The sequence below is a fragment of the Thamnophis sirtalis genome, unplaced genomic scaffold (genome assembly GCF_051295495.1).
Source record: "Thamnophis sirtalis isolate CommonGarterSnake01/CBP01778 unplaced genomic scaffold, rThaSir2_p1.2 scaffold_10, whole genome shotgun sequence".
NCBI lineage: Eukaryota > Metazoa > Chordata > Lepidosauria > Squamata > Natricidae > Thamnophis > Thamnophis sirtalis.
This window is the reverse complement of record NW_028261390.1, coordinates 47,707,311-47,729,434: the sequence shown is the minus strand read 5'-3', so window position 1 is coordinate 47,729,434 and position 22,124 is coordinate 47,707,311. Positions and strand designations below refer to the sequence as shown.

Genomic DNA, 22,124 nt, shown 5'->3' with positions numbered 1-22,124 from the left:
TTGATTGGCAGTATCAAAGAGATAGGTGACTATCATTAGCATAGTGATCATACTGCATCGTGGGCCATCAGATGACCTCTCGCAGGAGATGTTAAGGAGGGCAAAGGATCAAAACATTAGGCATCAGACAGCAGGTGTACAGGACTCAACTTTCCCTCACCCCCCTAGTAACAGTTGAATCTGCCACAGAGGAAGGAGGAGAACCACTACAGACCAATGTTCCCCCTTCAACCCCAGAGGTAGTATTCAGCAGGTACTGATCAATTCTGGAGAACCGGTAGTGGAATTTTTGAGTAGTTCGGAGAACCAGTAAATACTACTTCTGACTGGCCCTGCCCCCATTTATTCTCTGCCTTCCGAGTCCCAGTTGATCAGGAGGAAAAGAGGATTTTGCAGTAACCTTCCCCTGGAGTGGGGAGGGAATGAAGATTTTATAGTATCCTTCCTCTGCCACACCCACCAAGCCATGCCCACAGAACCAGTAGTTAAAAAAAATGAATCCCACCACTGCCCAACCCCCATAGCTAGTGAAGAAATATTGTGGTTTGTGGTATTGAAAACAGAGAAGTCCAAGAAAGCCAGGATAGTTGCTATATCCTATCTTTGATCCTTCACAGTTTAATCCATAAGTTTGACCGACTGACTCAGTGCTATATATAACCCAGCCTGAATATTGACTCCAAAACAATATAAATAATTTCAGAAAAGATTCATCAGGCAGCCTCAACAAATATAAAACAGAAAGGTTAATATTCTAGAATGCTAAGTGACTGTGATAGTTAACTTAGTTAACACCCTGGACTATATCTCTGATATTACATTGAATGCCACAATGTTCAGTTCTAGGCTTTGTGCAGTCACATTTTTACTATTGATTTGATAAGGAAAGGAAATATTTACCAAGTTTGCTGATGGCAAACAATTGGTTAAAATATCTTGACAGAAACTATACCAACAGTAGTGATGTATTAGAAAAACACATTGAAAATAATGAAATAAAATTTAATAGAGACAAAATTCATCTTTTAACAAAAAGAAATAAAATGCATGGTATAAAAGTTATCTGATTTGGTATAATAGTGGTAAAAATTCATAAATTGATTCTAAGGCTATATACCCAGATATAAAGTTTCCAAACACAAGTATTAATTTTGTTTTGCACTGAACAAACCACACCTCTAGGATGGGGTATAATCCTGTCCAGCATGTTTCAAAGAATAATTCAGATAAGTTAGAACAGCTCAGAGGAGGGCAGGGAGGCTGATCAGGAAATAGTTGAAAAAAGTTGAAAAAATTGGGTACCTTTAGCTTTGGGAAAATTAACAGGATTATACTCTTTAGCTGAAAAAGGGATGCGGGGTACAGATCCTTAGTATATTTTTTATCATTCTGCAGTACACAACATGGAATAATGGCTTTAACTTAAGGAAGAGAGATTTATCTGTTGATATGTAGCATTTTTTTTCTCAAAATCATTGCTTAATATCATTTTAGAAAATCCATCCCAAGAAGCACTTTTTTAGTTTTTCTTCATTTTTTTCTTCCCTTGCGTCACAGAAAGATCTTGTTTCTTGTTCAGCAATGAAAGTAGTCACACCTGGTCCACCTTCTCATCTTTCAGCCCCTCTGACAGTTTTAGCCCCTCAATTTGTTATCCATACCTAAGCTTTGTCTCCTTCTGCCACAACCTGGACACCCCAATAACACCTCACAGAGTATATCAGTGAACAGATATTCCTGGAGGATAATACTTTCAGAGATCAGGTCAGGTGACCTGGCAATTCTTTTTTCTTCAAGATTTTCATTCAGCTTACAAGTCTGCAGCACTTGATGGGCAGCATCCTGAACCCCTGTAAAGTGTTGTGCAAAACATTATTTGCATGCAATTGATAGGTGGAAACTTGAGAATCCTGCTATAACCAGTCTGCCATTTCTTTCTCTGCATGCACAGGGAAGGCAATGAACATTAGTTGTATAATTGTTTAACCTATGAATCTAGAACAAGACCGTCAAGTCTTAAGATTCATACCCAAATTAGTATTTTTAAACTGGATTAAAATATGATGGAAACATGAAATGCAACAAATGTAACCAACTTTTTTTAAAAATGCAACAGATACAACTGATTCCTGCATTTAATTATTTAGGAAATGAAACATTTAATAAAGATAATCCCTTCCACAATGAATTTTAGAAAACTAAACGTTTCCATCACATGCTATCATAATTTTGCTTAGCTATAATTTATCAAAATAATTTTAAAAATAATTACCGGAAGGTAAACAATTTCTGAACTATTCCGTGTGTTATCCTATTTTTTTTTTAATATTTTTTCCTCAGGTCCTCCCATGCCATCTTCTTCATCTAGTCAATCCGTCATTGAACATTTACATTCCCCTCCTCCATCTCCAAATCTCCATGACAACCAGAGATGGTTGCTAAGTACTAGTGCTATCCAGCCAGTTCAGGACTCTGACACTGATGAGGACTATACTGCCAGCTCTTACCTAGTACAGACCGGTCCTGTTTCAGTTTTTGCCTCAGGTCATGGTAAGAATAGGACATCTTGTCCGTAGTTTTTCTATTGCATCTTGAAATAAAATACTTTAACAAAACATTAATTGTTTTTACTTTATGCTTGAAAATGTATATGAAATAATATAAATTTATTTTATTAAACAGGAAAATGTAGGAGAACTGAATTATCTTTAACTTTTCCAGTATTAAAATAAAAAATTCTAATCCAGATATAGTAGGGTTCTAATTAGAAGAGCAGGAGGTATTCTTAACTATAAAGATTTTTGGAACTTGTCAGCATTTGTCTAAGTACTGTTCAATGTCTATTCAGAAGTAAACATGATTACATTAATGGGGGTTTATTCCCTAGGAAGTTTGTTTACAGTGACAGTCTTAGCTCTTTTAATTTAAAGTAGACCTTTCAGAATCTTTGGGATATAAGTTAGTTATGACTAATTAAAGTTCTACTGCTTATAGTAGGCTTATTTGAGATACAGATACATACTGACTGAAAGGAACAGATTTCTCTGCTCAATTTTCCCCAGATTTTCTTTTTAGATTCTTAGAAATGCCCTACAAAGTACCAGTAGACTCTCTTGAGAAAAGGGGCATGGAAAAAGGAAATGAGAGTTTTGCAAAATGAGTTACATATTTTATTTAAGTTGCTTTAAAATGTAATTGGAAGATATATCTCCTTTCCGCACTATAGAGCTCACCTTATTGAAGCTTCCACAGTACTGTATACATTATTTTTACAGGACTAGCAGGCTGCCATTGAAAAGAATGAGGGAAAAACCTGTTAAGCTGTCTAGATGTGCCTACATCTGTATCCAATATCATAACTTCCATGATTTTCGTAATTGTTGGAAGTTAGTAAGTTTAGTAAACATAAGTATTTATGGAAATTCTAATTCAAGTATTTTATCTTTTGTACATGACAGTTCTCAGAAGCTTTATAATTCCTTATAAAGTATTGCTTTAACTGATCAGCTATTTTCTTCTAAAACACAGACATCCCAGAAAATCCAGCACTGAAGGAATATTTGTGTCATGTTTTATCAATCACAAAGAACAGTGAAAGAAAAGAATGCTGAAACTTTGAGCTAGATCAGTTGTTGTTTGTTAAATGGTTTCATCTTTTACTCAATTATGCTATTATTAAGAGCATATAATCAGACCAGTAGGGATGCTTAATTTATTATTTCCAATTAAGCACAGCTACGTATAATTTTCTTCCTAATAATATTGCATTTACCTAAACAGGGGTGTCAAACTCACGTTGTTACTGTGGCATCACATGACATTGGGATTTTCCCCTTCACTAAACCAAGTGGTGAGTGGAGCCAGCACATGACACATCCGGCCTGTGGGCCAGGAGTTTGACAGCCCTGCGCTAAACAGAACACAAGACAATAGCTTGTTTTTTAATTCAACCAATCCCAAAGTTTCCAATATTTCAGGATTAGCTAACTTTTGCTTTTAATGTATTTATTCCAACCCTTGTTCAGTAATGAAATTAAAAGGAACCTCAATAATCATCTAGTCTTATTCCTCATTCAGATTAGGGCAGTATTGGCAAACCTTTTCTGCACCAAGTGCCGAAATGGGAGCGCAAACACCAGAAACTGGAAGAGCAGCCACCTGGTACTCATGCACATGCCTGGAAGATGATGTTCTGGTTTCTAGCATGCGCACTGGCAATCTGATCTTCATGTGTGCCAGAAACTAGAAGACTAGGTGGCCAGCGCATGCATGCGCACCAGGCAGCTGCTCTTTCGGTTTCCGGCACTCCCACATGCATGAAGACCAGTTGGTTGGTGCGCCAGAACCCAGAAGAGCAATCAACGATGGCTTGCATGCCCACAGAGGGGGCTCTGCGTGCCACGTAGGTTCGCCATCACGGACTAGGATTTACTAAAGAATTTCATAGAAATCAATCCAATCTCTTTTTAAAGACCCCCAGTGAAAGTTAACATACTGGTTTATGAGACAAGCTATTGCATTTATCAGCAACTCTTACCATAAGACAGAAATAATGCTGTCAACAGCATAGAAAGAAAATTTGTATAAGATGTTTTATAGGTGGCACTTACCCCCAATGAGAATAGCAAGAATGTTTAAGAATTAATCCGAAAAATGCTGGAAATATCATCAGATACTTGGTTCATATTACCATATGTGGTGGATGTGTGCAAAAGCTAAAACATACTGGACTAAAATCCACACGTGGTTGGAAAAAATGTTAGAAAAACATATAGACTGTAAACCAGAAATATTTTTATTGGGGATTTTACTGGAAACATACAATAGAGAATTGAAATATTTGATTGTAAATGTGTTAACAGCGGCTAAAAACTGGAAAAATGAGAAAATACCAACGCAGGAGGAAGTTATTTAGAAAATAATGGAATGAATTGAAATGAGCAAATTGACATTTGAAATTAGAGAACAACAAGATAAACAATTCTTTAAGATATGGGACTTATTTTATCAATGGTTAGACAAAAAATATGGAAAGGAAATATGATAGAGAATTTTACAATACAAAGATAATGGAATGACATAGAATATAAAGATGTATTAGTATTGGATGGATTTAGGATGTAATGAATTGTTATAACATAAATTAATTCAAAATTTAGAATATCTCGTATAAAATGAAGGAAGAATAGTTATAGTCAAATAAATGATCAATAATGATAATAATGTATACATATGTACTAGATTGATAATATGAGATTTTATATAAATTGTAAGTGAGGACTATGGAGAGGATGCACAAAAGTTTTTTAACCAACCTACATGCTGGATGTAACTGGAAGATGTTTTTATGTTTTATGTTTTGTTTGTGTATGTTTGTTTTTAAAAATAAAAACCTCTACCTCTTTATTAAAAAAAAAAGACAGAAATAATGCTAACATCTAACTTGAATCCATTTTTCAATGTTACTTCATATCATACATAGGTTGTGCTCCTGGTCCTGGCAGACAGTAGATAATAAGACATTTCCCTTGTGTAAAAAAATTCTTTAGATATCTGAAGATATCTTATTTCTTCTTCTAAGTCTTTTTTCCTGCTAAACATATCTAGTTCCTTTAACTGACATCATAGGATTTAGCTTCCAGTTCCTCATAATTTTAGTAGTCACTTTTGAACTCATTTGATAATGTTCATTTTAGATTGTAGTAGCTAGAATTGGATACAAGATTTGTAATGTAGCCTGATCAGAGTAGGGTAGGGTAGAGTAAGGTTAATTACTTCTGGTAATATGGACTATGAAGGAGGTCACTTATAAGACTAAATTATTTGATGATCATCTGGAAACATTAACTGATACAAAATGCAGCAGCCTGTTTTGAGTAGTTTGTTACTATCATGCTACCCCCTTGCTGAAGGAGGTACAATGCTAGTGTACAATTTAAGATTCAGATTAACTTAAGTCCATCAGGGATCAGGTATTTCTGATATTGTCTTTCCAAGGTAGACTCTATCCACCCAGTTTAAGCCGAGCAGAAAAAAACTTACAAATAACCCTACTTAAGTTGAAGTACTTGGGTAGACTGTTTTAAAAGGCATTCAGAGATTGATTATTCTTTTTTGTTTGCAGAGTATTGGCTCTTAAAGCAACAGTACTTCAGACTTTCACCATTATACATTATACTATAGCAAAGATAAATTTTTAAGTAAATGTAGAGAATCATGGTCAATACAATATTAATTACTAGTTGAATATCCATGCTTCACGACAAAACTATATGATCGGGCAATGCAGGAGAAATCCAGTTCAATCCATTGGTTCAGTGGTGGTCGGTGATTGAAACATATAAGGGAATATCACTCCCGCTGCCTTGAATCCAGAAGCAGTTCCATAGGTGAAAGGTGTAGACATTTTGGTGAGGTACCAATATTTAGTACTGTAAGGAGCTCCAGACCACTTCTGAGTGAAGGAGTGGAACATCTGCCAGTTTGAACTGAGGTAACGGAATGTTTCCAACTGGCAGTAGGAACAGAGTTCTTTTCAGGTGGGGAGGGGGATTAGAATGTCTAACTCCTTAGCATCAGAGCGTGTTAATATAAGGCAACTGGTAATTGGAACAGAGTTCTTTCAGGTGGGGAGGGGGAATAGAACTCCATAGAATCAGAGCGTGTTAATTACAGTATAAGAAATACTAATGATCTGATAGTCATTTTGAAAAATCCTTTGCCAGCAACTAGAAGCCAAGAGGAACTTACGTGCCAAATTTAAGTTTGTAAGCTTTACAGTTTGGAGATTTCATGATGAGTAGTATTTGGCTTTTAAATATGTATAAAAATATAAAATTATAATTGCAATACAATTAAGTCAAATTGAGAACTTGTTTTTCTTCAAGTATCCTATGAAAGTGAAATCTTTGCATCAAAGAATCCAAATTTTGGATTGGATATACATCCATGTCTTAAGTTATAGTACAGGATGGTTTCCACTTTGAATTAAATTCCATGCTATGTGTTTAGGGGTCATTTGAAGTCTCATATCTGTTTCTTCATGTGACTACAACCCTTGCAGAATTGCCATTGGAACAAAGTAAGAGCCAGATGGTTTATCATACAGGGGAGTTTATACAAATTTAATAAGTACATTCTTGCTCACATTCAATTTCAAACTATTCTCCGCATCAAATCCCTTAGACCAACACAGACCAAGGTCAGCATTTCTACTATATTATCAGATTGGTTTAGGGTAGAGATGTAACGTTGTATGCAAACATCTAGGCACCTCTAGCCAAATTGTTTCTTTCAATTAATTTCTTAGCAAGATAAAAGCAGGTGCAGAATTTTGAAGTTTATTTTGGTCAGATTTTATGACATCTCTTTTAGCAGTAATAAATATTTTTACATATATTCCTGCTGTCTTATTTATAAAAGTATTCCTAGCGCTTTCTTAGTTTTTTAAACATCTGCCTGTACTTGATTTTGGAATCCCCCCCCCTCTTCCTTATAAAATTCTATGTAATTCTGCTATAGTGGTAGTATTTCTAAAATATTCTTAGGTCTTCTTGCATTGGACTGCATGTTTTTTCTCATAAACCTCTGGGTGCTGAAGGTAATTCCAAATCCCTTAGTTCTAAATATTTAATTATTGATGTGGATTTGAATATTTCAAATTGTTATCTTGCTGAATATCAAACCTTTTTTCAGCCTCAGTTTCTTCACTGTCTCTGGCATATTGCATTGCTAAATTTTGCTAGAACTTTCTCAAAATCAATCTGCAAAACAGAAGCCACAAATCATTCCAAACAACCTTCTGAGAAGCTTAGCTGACACAAGAATACTCCTCAGATCCATAGACCAGCATTGTTTTTATAACAATTATTTGAATGAGTTATTGGAAGCCTTTTCTTCAAAAATCATCTGAAGTATGTGAAATAAATTTTTGTCAAGTCTGAGATGTTTTGAAACAAAGTGCTTTGTATTGATAAAACAAATAGAACTGTTTTGTCACAACCATGTGAGATAGATTCGGAGGAAAAGGGGTGTACTATTTTCAGGGGATCTTGTTAACTGCTAAGCACAGTTTTAATAAGGTTTGGGATTCTGTGGCATAGAAAAAACAGTATTGTGCAGATGGAGGGAAAATGGATTTCACTAACTAGCAACATAGCCCAACATCTTTTCTTTTCTAATATCATCACCCTTTACTTAATAACTAATACAAATGCTGTTGTTTATACTGATAAAAATGCTAGTTGCAATCTCTGATTATTTTATATTTCTATGTAGGACCTCATAGTGTTGAAAAATCAATTGAAAGTCTCTTTTGGCAGTGTTGTTGTTTCACATGAATAAATGGATAGTTCTTGATGGATTTTAAGAGTCTCATCAAGTTGTCCATTACATCTTGGATACAGATATCTGGAAGATATTATACTTTCTCTGATGTCACATAAAGTGTGCACAATGTTTTCCTCTTAACAGAAAATGGTCTGCTACCACAACATGCTCCCCCCCCCCAAAGTGATTCTCCTGTAGCTCCAATGGGAGGGACTACAGCCGGTTTGTGACAGCCTGATTGGTCCAGAGACTGAGGGATTTTTCTTTATCATTTCCTCCTTTCCCTCCTGGCCCCAGTTTTCCTCAGTCTCTTGGTCCAATCACTTGGCTCCAAACGAGGTTTGATCTAATTAATTCCTTTCTGACTAATTGGATTCTCTTAAACTTAAATTCTGCAATAATTTGGCTAATTGGAAAATTGGAAAATTCAAACAATATTACCAAAAGCATACAGACGCTAGGAAGCCTGGACTGGAAGGTGGCTTAGCCCCTGGACGTCTGTGGCACGGATTAGCAGCTCCGCAGCCTCCGGAGGGGGGTTCTTTCCCTCCGCGTTCAATGTTGGACATGTGAGGTTTGCTCAGAAGTTCTGCATTGGCTTACACAATGAGATTTTATTTCATATTGTTGAACTCCCTCAGCACAAAATGCTTCCCAGTCTGACCTCTATAATGTTTAAGAAATCATGGATGATGGGTCAGATAACTGGAAGAGAAAAATGTTTGTATCTTCCCCCTCTCCCCCCCACCCCCAAAAAAAAGAATCTGAGGAACTACAGTCCAGTCACAAACCAGACATCTCTTATCAGGCTTCATTTTCATTTACCAAAGTTTCAAGTTCTCAGGACAGTAACAAAGCCCACAGAATTTTTATATTGAAAGTTGATTGTCTGTAGCATGTGATTTTGCAATTGAATCTAATGTGCGATGTGATAATAGGGCTGTGCAGTATTTTTGATTTGAAGCACATAAACAGAACATCTGCCCGTAATTCATTAAAGTTAATGGTTTTTTAGATTCATGCAGTTGTCCTCTTGTGGGTGTCGTGTAGTCTTAGATTTCTTAAAAAAAGATGTATTATGTTACCTAAATTCTTGTGCACAAGGTGCTACCGTCACCTTCCTAACCTAACTATTATTGAGTATTATTGAAAGATTACGACAAAGTACCTTTTATAACTATAATGCATTTCTGAAAATTGTAATTTGTGCTGTGATATGTAAATCACCAGAAGAAGATTTTGGAAAAAGCTGAAATATAGTTGAAACGACTTAAGCGTGTCAAAATAACAAGTTGAATTTGGTTCCATTTTGGCTTTTTCGGGGAAGGGAGCTGCTATAATGTATAATAGCACTGCTGCACTATAAGGACAGGTTTTAATTCTACCTAAATTGATTCAAGCAGTAATTCATGGAATGGATCCAGTAGTTGGAAAAAATAAACATTTTAATGACTATATCACACTTGTCCTTGTTTCATTGATTGATGTTCTGACTATGCCATGGTTCAGATCAATAAACAAAGAATGCTTTGAATATGGGCGTGGTTATCAAGTATTTGTATAAAAGCAGCCAGCGTTGTTTGGTTGCCTGGGTAACAAGGGAAAATATTGAGAATTTTGTGTTCACAATATGTTATTCTGTCTGTATCTTTCTACTCTTGAATCCTGGCAAATTATTTTGTGGCCTTTTCAAAGCAACCAAATTGTACAAATAGTAGTAGAAATTTGGAATTACATTATTTCTTGTGATTGCTCTTATTAAATACCATGAAATTCATTTCTGAATAAATAGGAAATACAATATAGATTGTAGTCTTCATTGTATTCTTTTTCATGTAAATGAAAAAATAGTATTCTATGGGTTAGTGAATTATGACAATTACTGGTTAACTACATTGGAAGTCTGCTGAATATTTGCAGAAAATATGGTATGTAATGTACATTTAAAGTATATTTCATTTACACACATGAAATAAAGTTTATGTAGTGGAAAGTATGTGGAGGCATAGATGAATTATTTTTTAGGCCAACTTGGTAATTATTAGACTAGAAGGACATGTGATTTCATTTCAGAAGTTCTCTGTTGAGAAAAATACATTTTTCTAATTGGCATTGGAAGCATTAATAAGCAACAATTGCACTTACGTCATTGCACAAAGGATTAAATTATGTAATGATGTACATAATCTGATGGAAATGCTGTTTGTGGGATGACATAATGGCATATCTCTTCTCTTAGACATAAAAGCATAAGAAAACAATTTTTGGGTAAAGTATGAAAAGTACAGATTAGATAAATTTCATAGTAATATAGAATCTTATAGAACAAAGCAAAAGTTAACAGAAAGAAAAGATAAAGGAAATTGAAAAAGAATTCAGAACAGAACAATTTGCAATAGCCTTTTAATGAGCTTCAACCTTAGTGAAACAGCTGTTCTTTGGCAGTTTTAGGCTAATACTATTGTTTGGTAAATTTCAGAGTTGGTTGGAAGGGAAAGCATGCATGCCACACATATTAACTATAGAATAAATTTGTACATCTTCGGTGTGTGAATTTTATTTATTTGTTAATTTTTTTGCTGCCTATCTTGCCATGAGTCTATTTTAGGCAGCTTTTTTTTAAGTGTATGCCAGTCTTCAATTGACGTGTTCTCGAGAAAATCAATATTAAGATGATAGCAATAGAAATAATAGTAATACTTTAAAAAGTAAAATCCTGATTTAATTTTAATATTTTAAAAATCATGACTGGCAAGTGGAAAATAAATACCCTTGATTCTCACATATGAAGAATGGAATGGAATAGAATAGAATAGAATAGAATAGAATTCTTTATTGGCCAAGTGTAATTGGCACACAAGGAATTTGTCCTTGGTGCATATGCTCTCAGTGTACATAAAGGTGGGGGGGAATAAAAAATACATTCATAAAGAATCATAAGATACAACACTTAGTGTGAGTCATAAGTTACTAATAAGCAATCAAATCATACCAGAAAGCAAACAAAACAATATAAATCGTTAAAATACAAGCAACATGGTGATAGTCATAAGTGGGAGGAGATAGGTAATAGGAAGGATGAGAATAATAATAATACTGTCTTAGTAAATAGTTTGACAGTTGTCATCATCAGCATCATTTTGATGTTGTCATCAGTATCTTCCTCCCTTGTTATTAATTATAGAAAAATATAGGATCTCTGTGTGTGTGTATACACGCATGTGTGTGTGTGTCTGTGTCTGTGTGTGTTTGTATAAATAATAGTTTGGTGTGGAATGTATAGGATTGCACTAAAATTTAAATTTGATTATCTTTTTTACTATTTATTTTAAGAATTGATTAAAATCATTATTAAAATTAGTTTTAATTTATATTATATAAATAAACCCTTGCCTCCAGCAGCACTCTGCCAGCCAAATATGGGCTGCCGGGGGGAGGGGGTGCAAGCAGTCTCCTGCATCATGATTTGGCTGGCAAAAGGGAGAGAATCACAAACTTTTAATAAGAACCAGTAAAAGAGGAATGGAAAAAACCCTTTCTGTAGATCAGCGTTTCTCAGTCTGGGCAAGTTTAAGATGGGAGAACTTCATAACTTCATAACTGCCTGGGGAGTTCTGGGAATTGAATGCACCTTAAAGTTGCCAAAGTTGAGAAGCATGGGTAGAGCTTAGATTTTCCATTCCTGTTTTATTTGGAGGTTGGTGCAATTAAATAAATCAGTTGTGGTTTCCTTAACGAATAGTGATTAAAGCGATATGAACCATTATTGGACTTTTTGTGAGAAACTGAAATTAACAGTTAATCTGGGGCTTTAGATGATTAGATATGGGATTATGGAAATAATGTAGACAAATGTTAACCTTAGAGTAAGAGTGTGATATATTTTTACTTCTATTTTTTCCAATTTCCTTCTTTTCCTTTTTCTTTCTTGCACTTTAACTTTTTCTTTTCTTAGTCTTTCCTTTTTTAAAATCCGTTTTTTGTTTATTCCTTAGCTTTGTGTTTTCTTATGTATGAAGGATCAAAGACTCAGCCATTCCTTATTTACAGAAATCATATTAAAATTTAGAACGAAATCCACTAGAAGCCATCTCATATAAAGCAGGCTCTGAGTCCCTCTAAATAAGGGACTCGGAGCCTGCTAAATAAAGTGTTTATCGATAGAAGAGATTATTTGTAACTCAGGGTAGAACTGGGGGGGTCCTTGGTGCTCTCTGAGCTTGATGGTTCTATACTCCTCCCTGAAATGTTCTTTAAAATACAGAGTTTCCCAGCATTCCTTTAAGAACCTCCAACATGCAAACTGTGGTTACTCATCCTAAAATGAATCTTTTTTACCTGGAACTTCAAAAATTGCTTTTTGCTGGGAAGGTGTGTACTTTGGGGATATTTCTTCATAATCAAACAAGTGTATTTTCTGTGCAGTTCATACCTTTTGCTCGCTGGATCTGGATGTCACAAAGCAAAGTCCATATTTTGCAATTAACCCCTGCATCCTGTTTTGGCTGGTAGAGTGCTGCAGGAGGTAGAGTGCTGTCACACCCACCCTGGCCACAGCCAGCCTCACCATGGCCACTCATTGCCACCCCCCACCAGCCTTCTGAGGTCAAACACAACCCTGATGCAGCCCTCAATGAAATCTAGTTTGACATCCCTGGGTTAAGGCATCAGGCAAGAAACCAGAGTTCTGCCTTATGCATCAAATTGGGTGTCCTTGGGCAGTCATTCTCAATCAGATTTAGGAAGGAGAAAATGGCAAATCACTTCTGAAATCTTGGCAAGAAAACTGCAGGGACTTGTCCAGGCAGTCACCTGGAGTCAGTAATAATTTGAAGATCAAAAACAGATCACCATTTTGGTAAATATAGTATGGTTATTTTTGGCCAATAATCCCGGTATACAAATTTCAACTCTGTTGCCTTGACGATAGGGATAATGCAGAATAGAATGGAACAGAACGGAACAATAACTTTATTGCCACATTGAATGTACACTAACTGGCATACATCAAAATGAAATTTGGGTGCATACAGCTCTCAAAGAGTCACCACCTCCAATACATCCTGCATAAGCATGACTAAATAAACAAATGAATAAATAAACACAAAATTATATATATGCCAACATATATTATGTCAATATATTAATATTATATTAATATATCAATATATCATATTATTAATTATATTATTAATTATTATATGCATTTGTCATCATTTCGGGAAAACAATGAATGCCCAAAATGTGTGTGTGTGGGGAGGAGAGAATACAGTTTTGTTTCAACCATTATGTATGCATTCATCTTTTTACTGTTGCAACATATGTTGAAATATGCTTAAAGGAATATCTTCCAAAATCCTAGATTATTTCTTGGCTTCTGCAAATGCACAAACACATATATAGAGAAATGTTTCTTGACTCATCAAAAGGCTTTCATATAATACTAGTGTCATTTTTAAATGGCTAGATTTTTTAGAAGAGCTTCTTTATACAAAATTTGTTCTGTGTTTTACATCTGGTATTCTCTTCAATGTTGCATATGCAACTTCATAAAGAAGTATTAAAATGAGATTTGTGAATGTGTTTATATATTGAAAAAATCTTAATTAGGATGGTGCAAACTTAGTAAAATGAAACATGCCTATTCTCAATAAGGGTGGAGATAGCATCCATGCATGGGTTGACACTGTCCGTGCTCTGATTGGACTGAGTCTGATTACTAATTAATTAACCACTATATACCGCCTCCATGAGTGATACCACCCAGTTTCCAACTCAGTCCACTCTGGGACAGTCGTGTTATCCTTCTTATCTCTACCTTTATTGGTCAAATTTGATAGATTCAGAACTTTTGATTATTAGCAGCAACTGGGAGTATTCTGACTCCAAACATTGGGACTCTGGATGCTAGGGGCCACAGGGCTGCTGCCCACAGGCCACGCACCTCCCTCCTGGCAAACACAAGGACGACTGCTTCCCACTTCATTTAAACGACTTGCTTGGGAAGCAGTAAAAAATGTGGTGTGCCGTTCCTTTTAACAACTGACAGCTGCAGAGGCAGGGGGAAAGCCTGGAATGCCACACAGTGGCTGGGCAGTGCGCCAATTGCCAAGGCGGATCCAACGGTGCGTGCGATACCATCCTTGCTTTCAAAGAGCAGCGCGTCGAAAGGGAGAACCCAGGAAGAGTGCGAATTGGCAAGGGTGATCGAACACTTCTCTGGGAGGTTCGGTGCTGCATTTAGGGGCCTCGGCTGAGCAGCTAAAGGGCGCAAACACAATTTTGAAAAGGGGCGGAGCCCAGAGTGCCCATGAAGAGCTGCGGATGCCATTTTCCGCTGTCTTTTTGCCTTGGTGACAGCATGGCTGACGACAGTGTGCCTGAGCCTGCCTCGGGCACTGGCAGGGAGGTCGCTGAATCTGGCCCTGGTCTACTTGTTATGGCGGAGGTTTCTCTTTCCCCTGTCATGGCAGCCCCATATCAGGATAAGACCTCCCACAAGAGCTCCTCTTCAGGGGGCAAGGACTCAAATGCTAAGAAGGCATCCAAGGCATCCTCCAGTAGTAAGCACTCGGCTACCTACTCCTAACACAGATTGGAGAAGAAGACACGGGCACCGCCGCAGCCAAGGCCATTGCCACTGCTGCAGCTTGAGCTAAATCAGGGTCCGTTTAGCCCGATGTTACCAATTAACACATTGGGGCTTTGGGGGACCACTGGGCCTCATTTCCAGGGTAGGAGCTTAGAGGCCACCTTCACCCCAACTGCAGCTGGCCTTTGTCCGGCAGAACACCTGACTCCATTGCCCAGTTTATATACCCCTGCCACCATGCCCTCCAGTTACCAGGATTTTATAGCAGAAGCTATAAAACAAGGGATTGCGGCTGGACTAAAAGAGAGGGCCACGGGGCTGCAAGCTGAGGCCCTTCGGGTCATATCCCAGGCAGGTAGGGCACCGGCACCTGCAGCTCCTTCTCAGCTTCACAGAACCTGACCGCAGCCCCTCCTCCGCCTCAGAAGAGGGCGAAATCAGGGATGGTGATGGTCACCGATAAACCCTCCTCCATGGGTCTTTTTCCTTCTAACTTGTTCACCTCGTTTTTATGCAAGGCCAAGGTAGCTTTGGAGCTGGGGCCTCAAGCAGTGAAGGAACCCCCATCTCAGTCCCAGTCAACTAGCATTTGGTTTACTGAACACAAGATGGAGACCAACACTATTACAGCCCCGCAACTGTTTGTCGACACCATTCAGCATCAGTGATCTACTCCTATGTCCAGCCCAGCCCATCAACCAATGATAAGCATTTTTATAATGTTGCAGATGACCTCAACAATGCGCTGTTGTGGCCAACAATTGACTCGCCCGTCACGGCCCTGTACACCAACACCACAATGTCAGGGACACAGGAGGACATCCTCAAACCAGAGGACAGACGGGCTGACCAGGTCATCCAGTGGGGCCACCAGGCAGCTGCCTGGGCGGTGCAAGCCTCAACAGCGGCTTCCTTCTCCTGCTCCAGTCTTAGCTGGCTACAACAGCTACAGGGGCGGATCCCGGTCAGGGATTCAAGGGCCCATCAGGACTTGAATAAAATTGTAGCTGCTGTACAATTCACCGCTGGTGCCTCCAGGGCAATGGCGTCATCGATGACCTCACACAGACTTTTGTGGCTGCAACAGTGGCAGACGGATGTCAAACATAAATGGTGCCTGGCATCTGAGCCATATACGGGGGCAGCACTCTTTGGGGATTCACTCACTCCCCTGTTGATTGCGGGTAAGGATAAGCGCAAAATCATCCCCTCCAATCCCAAGAAAGGGTTCACGTGCCTGGCTCCTTACCCTATAAGGCAATAGCAATAGCAGTAGACTTATATACCGCTTCATAGGCCTTTCAGGCCTCTCTAAGCGGTTTACAGAGAGTCAGCATATTGCCCCCAACAATCTGGGTCCTCATTTTACCCACCTCGGAAGGATGGAAGGCTGAGTCAACCCTGAGCCGGTGAGATTTGAACCGCTGACCTGCTGATCTAGCAGTAGCCTGCAGTGCTGCATTTAACCACTGCGCCACCTTGGCAACCCTTTCATAATCAAGAATAAGGGGGTCCCAACCGACAGCAGGAGTACTCTCCCTTGGGGTATTGCTCACAGGGATAGTTCTTTCAGTGGTCTTGGCAACAACAGTATTGGCAGCAGAGGGGTAACCAATCTAAGTGCCTGTTTCGGGGAGGTGGTAACCGATACTACCGCAGACCTTAATCCTTCTTAGGAATAGTTCCTCATTGGAGGCAGGTTGCATTTTTTCGTGGACCAATGGGAGACCACAACTACTGTTAGGACCATGGTCAGGTTCGGTCTGGTCTTGGAGTTTGTTTCCACACCCCCAAAGTTCTTTCTTCATTGCCCTGTTTCTAACAACCCCCAGAGGAGGTCCTTTATGCAGTCCACTATACAGCATTTGCTCAAGATTAGGGCTGTACAGGAGGTCCAGCTGATCAAGCCAGTTGTGGTTTCTGTTCTGTTCTATTTGTGATACCTAAGGCCTCTGGAAGGTGGAGGGCCATCCTTGATTTGAAACGATTAAACAAGTTTGTCAAATACAGATATTTTAAAATGCATTCCTTAATCATTATCCTGGAAGGTATTCGCGAAAGTGATTTTCTAACCTCGATTCACTTCACAGAGGCGTACCTACATGTGCCTATCCAGAGGGAATATCGCCAGTTCTTGTGTTTCTGTTACATGTCACATCATTACCAGTACAGAGTATTTACCCTTTGGCCTTTTTTCCGTGTCCCGGGTCTTCACCAAGGTAATGGCACTCTTGGTGGCCCATCTACGCTCGATCCCGGTCAGGGTACAACTTTATCTGGATGATTTATCTGGATGATAATCAAGCTCCAGGGACAGGGCGGTGGAAGACCTTCATCTCACGTTAGGTGTATTGAGGGAGCATGGGTTCTCCATCAATGAAGCCTAAAGCCATTTTACACCCACAACTCATATTTTATATTTGGGAGCTTGGATAAATATGGAGGCAGGTCAGGTTTTCCTTTCGGAGGACCGTCTCAGCAGCCTTAGGCATATCGTGACAGAGATGTTACATAGTCACAGAGTATCCCTGGCCACTCTATCCAAGTATTGGGCAAAATGGTTTCTACTATTTCCATCCTGCCCTGGGCTAGATTGCACACAAGGGAGTTGCAATGGTTCCTTCTCCCCTACCAGTGTCTCCTTAACCAAGGTACCATTACCCAGAGAGCTTTGCCAATCTCTCCACTGGTGGAGGTCACCAGCCATAGAGAAAGGGTGCCATGTTAGAGTGTTCAATAAAGTGACAATTATCACATATGCCATTCTGTACAGTTGGGGGGGCCCACATGGAGACACAAATGGCACAAGGCCAATGGTCAAGAGAGAAGGCGGAGAGAAGCATTAACTAGTTAGAACTACGGGCCATAAGATTAACCCTACTGAGTTTTCAGGATTCCGTCTCCGGACAAAATGTACTTGTTCTGACTGATAATATGGCGGCCAAAGCCCACATTAACCAGCAGGGGGGGCACTATATCAGGTGATCTTATGGCAGAAGTGAATGTCTTGCTTTCCTGGGCAGAGGAGAAGCTCTGGTCCATTTCCGCAGAGCATATCTTGGGCACCATTAACATCACTGCTGATTGGCTTAGTAGAGCTAGGGTTGATGAAGCCAAATGGCGTCTGCACCCTTGTTTTTTTCAGGAAATAACGCAGCGTTACAGTCTCCCTATCGTTGACCTGTTTGCCACTGCGGACAAAGCCCAACTGCTGAGATTCTTCACACGGTTCAACGCACCGGGAGCAGAAGCAGTGGATGCCCTTTGCTGCCCCTGGCCCAGGGGCCTGCTTTATGCGTTCCCCCGATTTCTCTGCTCCCCAGGGTCATCGCAGGGTCATTTGCATCGGAGTAAATGTCATCCTTCTGGTGCCGGTCACGCTGCCCTTGGTTCACTGACCTGCAGTCGATGTCGGTGGAGAGACCTTGAAGGATTCCGCCAGACAGGGTTGTCCTCACCCAGGGGTCTCTGGAACACCTGGACCCTCAGTGGCTGCAGCTGATTGTATGGTGGTTGAGCAGCTCGTGCTGAGGGATGGTAATCTCTCGGACAGGATCATTTCCACCATACAGGCTTCCAGGAGACTGTCAACAGTCCGCATTTATAATGCCATCTGGAGAATTTTTTCTCGGTGTTGTGTGGCCAAGTGTATCTTGTCAGTTCAGTCTACCATCCCTCAGGTTCTGGAATTTCTACAGGATGGTTTGGAGAGAGGGTTGTCTCTCAACACTCTTAGGAGACAGGTGACCATCCTTAGTAGCATATCTACCTAGGGTGGGGGTCAGTCGTTAGCACAGCATCCCAACGTCCGTTTTTTTATAAAGGGGGTAGTTAATCTAAAGCCCCCAGTAGTGCATAGATATCTGACCTGGGATCTAGCCAAGGTCCTGGAGTCCCTGATTCATCCACCATTTGAGCCCCTTCGAGAAGTGTCCTTACAATTACTTACCTGGAAGGTAGCATTCCTGGTGGCTGTGATGTCAGCGAGGCATATATCCAAACTGCATGCCTTGTCTATGCGGGATGACCTCTGTAGGTTCCATGAGGATCAGGGGGTCCTCAGACTGGACCCTTCCTTTATACCAAAGGTGGGGTTCTGGTTTCACTGCACACAAGAGATGGTGTTGCCAATTTTTTACCCCTTACCCAGTCATGAATTGGAGCGTCGTTGGCACAAGTAAGATGTGCGTCGGGCGATAAGAGTTTACATTGATCACACGGCAGATCACAGACACTCAGAGGCCCTTTTTATTTCATTCCAGTCGTCTTCCCTTGGGCAAAAGGTCTCAATAGCAATCATTGGATGGTGGATCAGGTGTTGCTTTGCAGCAGTGTATGACTCACGCCAGGAACCAAGGCCAACAGGTAACGGCTTACTCTACAAGGAGCGCTAACATGATGACAGCATGGGCGACGCAGGTTTCTCTGCATGAGATTTGTAGAGCGGCTACGTTGGCCTCCCTGTCCCCTTTCATACACAATTACAAACTTGACAAATTCGCATCAGCCGATGCTGCTTTCGGAAGGAGAGTGCTGCAGGCCGTTTGGATGGTTGAATCAGTTTCAGAACAATCTATTGCCCGCCCTTGAGGGTTATACGCCTTGGTTATGTGCCATGTATGGATGCTATCTCCACCCTTATTGAGAAAGGGTGTTGGTATCTTAGCTGATACACCTCTTCTAATAAGGTGGAGATAGCATCCAGTCGCGCACCTTCCTTTGACTGTTCCTTGTTTTTACGGGTCTGTTTTTTCGTTCTAATTTCAGATGTTTGTATTGACATATTGGTGATGGTTTTTTTTCATTTAATCACTAAACTTGAAATTTGTTTGGATAACACGTGGAATCTGTCTTTTTTTTCTCTTCGCCGGAAACTGGGTGATACCACTCATGGAGGCGGGTTATATAGTGGTTAATTAATTAGTAATCAGACTCAGTCCAATCAGAGTACGGACAGTGTCAACCCATGCATGGATGCTATCTCCACCTTATTAGAAGAGGCATATTAGGTAAAATGCCAACACCCTTTTCATGTCTATTTTTCCCTGAAATATGTGAAATTTATTCAAGTTCATTAATTTGCAGTAGCACAGACATGTTTGAAGCATATTACTAGAACCGTGACAATGCTGAGTATTGTATTATCTACATACAAAGATCAATATTTTTAATTTTTTCTTTGTTCAAAATGCTGTAAGAAAACAGAATAATTTTTAAAAATTAATAAACTTTTCCAAGTCATTCCCAAATTATTTTTTCTGACTTTCTTATAATTGACTTGATTAATCTATCTTGTTCTTCATAGCCTGCCAAAAAGCTGTCAGCATTGCATTTCTACTGCAAAAAAGTGTACAGTTCTGTTTAATTAAGCATTTAGTTTTTTCTGCCAAAATCAAGTTAAAGTTCCCCCTCATTTCAAGTTCGTCTCACCAAAATTAAATTATACAAAGTGGTGGGGAATTACTTATAATAAAAGTATTGGATGTTAAATTTGCTCTCCATTTTTTTAAATAAAGGTATTTTCGATCTTTTATTTGAGTGAGATGCTAAGAACAATTATTTATTTACTAATTGTAACTACACTGCTCTATCTGCTTCAGTATAATTCTATGAAGGATTATCTGCCTGTTATAAAACATAAAACATGCATATCACCAAGTGTATAACATCATGAAAACTGATAGTGAGAACCATATTTTACACTTACATTTGAAGCATAAGAATTAACCAGAAAGATACATTTTCAAATAATGAATGCTTATGAAATGTTAAGACTGCTATTTAATTAAAGTCTATAAGAAAATTGTGATCTTGGGAAGACGGAAAGAATGAATAAACTGTTAAGAGTGAACTTTCATAAAATAATCTTGAGAAGAAAAAGTACCTGAAAGCTATTATAATTAACTCTTCTCTGTTTTCTTTAGAATAATGTGGGGCGGAGAGAAATTTGTGATAAACTAAAATATCACGGCTAAAGTAATCTTGTTAGGACTAGAAACCTCTAATGAACTTTTTGTTGTTTTATAAAATGAACTAATTAATTTTTATTTTTATGATTAGACAGGATACATTATAGAAAGAAGACCATAGATTAAGAGATAAATTTATAATCGTACTTACAACTCTTGTAAGGATCAGAAATTACTACTTTGTAACTTTTTTTCTATTTCTGTTTTACTTTATTTTCATTTCTTACTTTTTTAGCTTATTCTTTTATTTCTTTTTCATACTTTATATTAATTTCATTAATAAAACTAGCACAACCTTAATAAAATTATATGAAAATAAAATAATCATCTAGATTAAGGTGTTCCTGTTTCTGGGCTGCTTTACTTCTGATCTCTACTGTGACACCAGGCCCGGATCACCTTCCTGCAAAAAGTATTTATTTTATTTATTTTGTATGGCGTAGCAAAACACAGCATAGTGCATGAAATTCACAAAAAAATCGGCTTATGCAAGAAATAGAAAAGGTATTATAACTTTGGATATGCAGATCTGGCTTACACATAGACAGTGGGCTTCTGTCAGTGTATGGGTTGACAATTATGTTTATGGAAGTGTTACAGCATCGGAAGTTCAGACGTGTAGGCTAAATCCTTTCTATATGACAAATAAATGCATAGCTATCTTCATTAAAAGAAAACAATTTAAGCGGCCAACATACTATAAAAATAGTCATTTAAATCTATTCCTTATCATTGAATAGACAGTTCCAATATAATATCATATTGGGTTTTGAAGTTATAGAAATAGGTTTAGTGTAGGAGGAGTAAGGCAGAAATTTCCCCTATACGGGTAATTCTCAAATTATCACCAGAATTGGGATCTTAATTTTCATTGTACATTATTGCAGTTGTAAGTCAAGTCGAACCCAATTTTTCAGCAGTTTTTACAGTGATTGTTAAGCAATTCCCTGCAATTGTTATGGGAATCATGCTGTGAAGTTTCCAAGAGTTGGCCTAATTAATTTACGAGCCTCGAGACAAGGTTAAAAAAAACCCCACTCATTTATTAGGACTAACATCTTGGCACAGACTTCTGTGGAGCCGAAACTAAATCCCACTTAATGGCATCTGAACTTTACCCCTGTGTCCCCTCCCCTCTGGTTGAGGTCATTAATCACATTCTCCAACAGGACATTATGGCAGGGTTCTGGACATGCGCATTCACATCCCAGTACAGAAATGTGAGGCTTTTACTC

At 38.6% G+C, this 22,124-nt stretch overlaps 1 protein-coding gene across 12 annotated transcripts in view; it reads left to right on the top strand.

The window, feature by feature from the left end:
* Positions 1–22,124, top strand: part of TENM3 (teneurin transmembrane protein 3) — an 836,795-nt gene that overhangs the window by 621,263 nt on the left and 193,408 nt on the right. For 9 of the 12 annotated variants that reach the window (XM_087724561.1, XM_087724557.1, XM_087724556.1 and 6 more), the window contains one exon: positions 2,341–2,550. The exons of the other annotated variants lie outside the window; for them this stretch is intronic. In XM_087724561.1, coding sequence (XP_087580687.1) covers positions 2,341–2,550 — 210 coding nt within the window. The remainder of the gene's footprint in view (positions 1–2,340; positions 2,551–22,124) is intronic. 12 annotated transcript variants of the gene reach the window in all.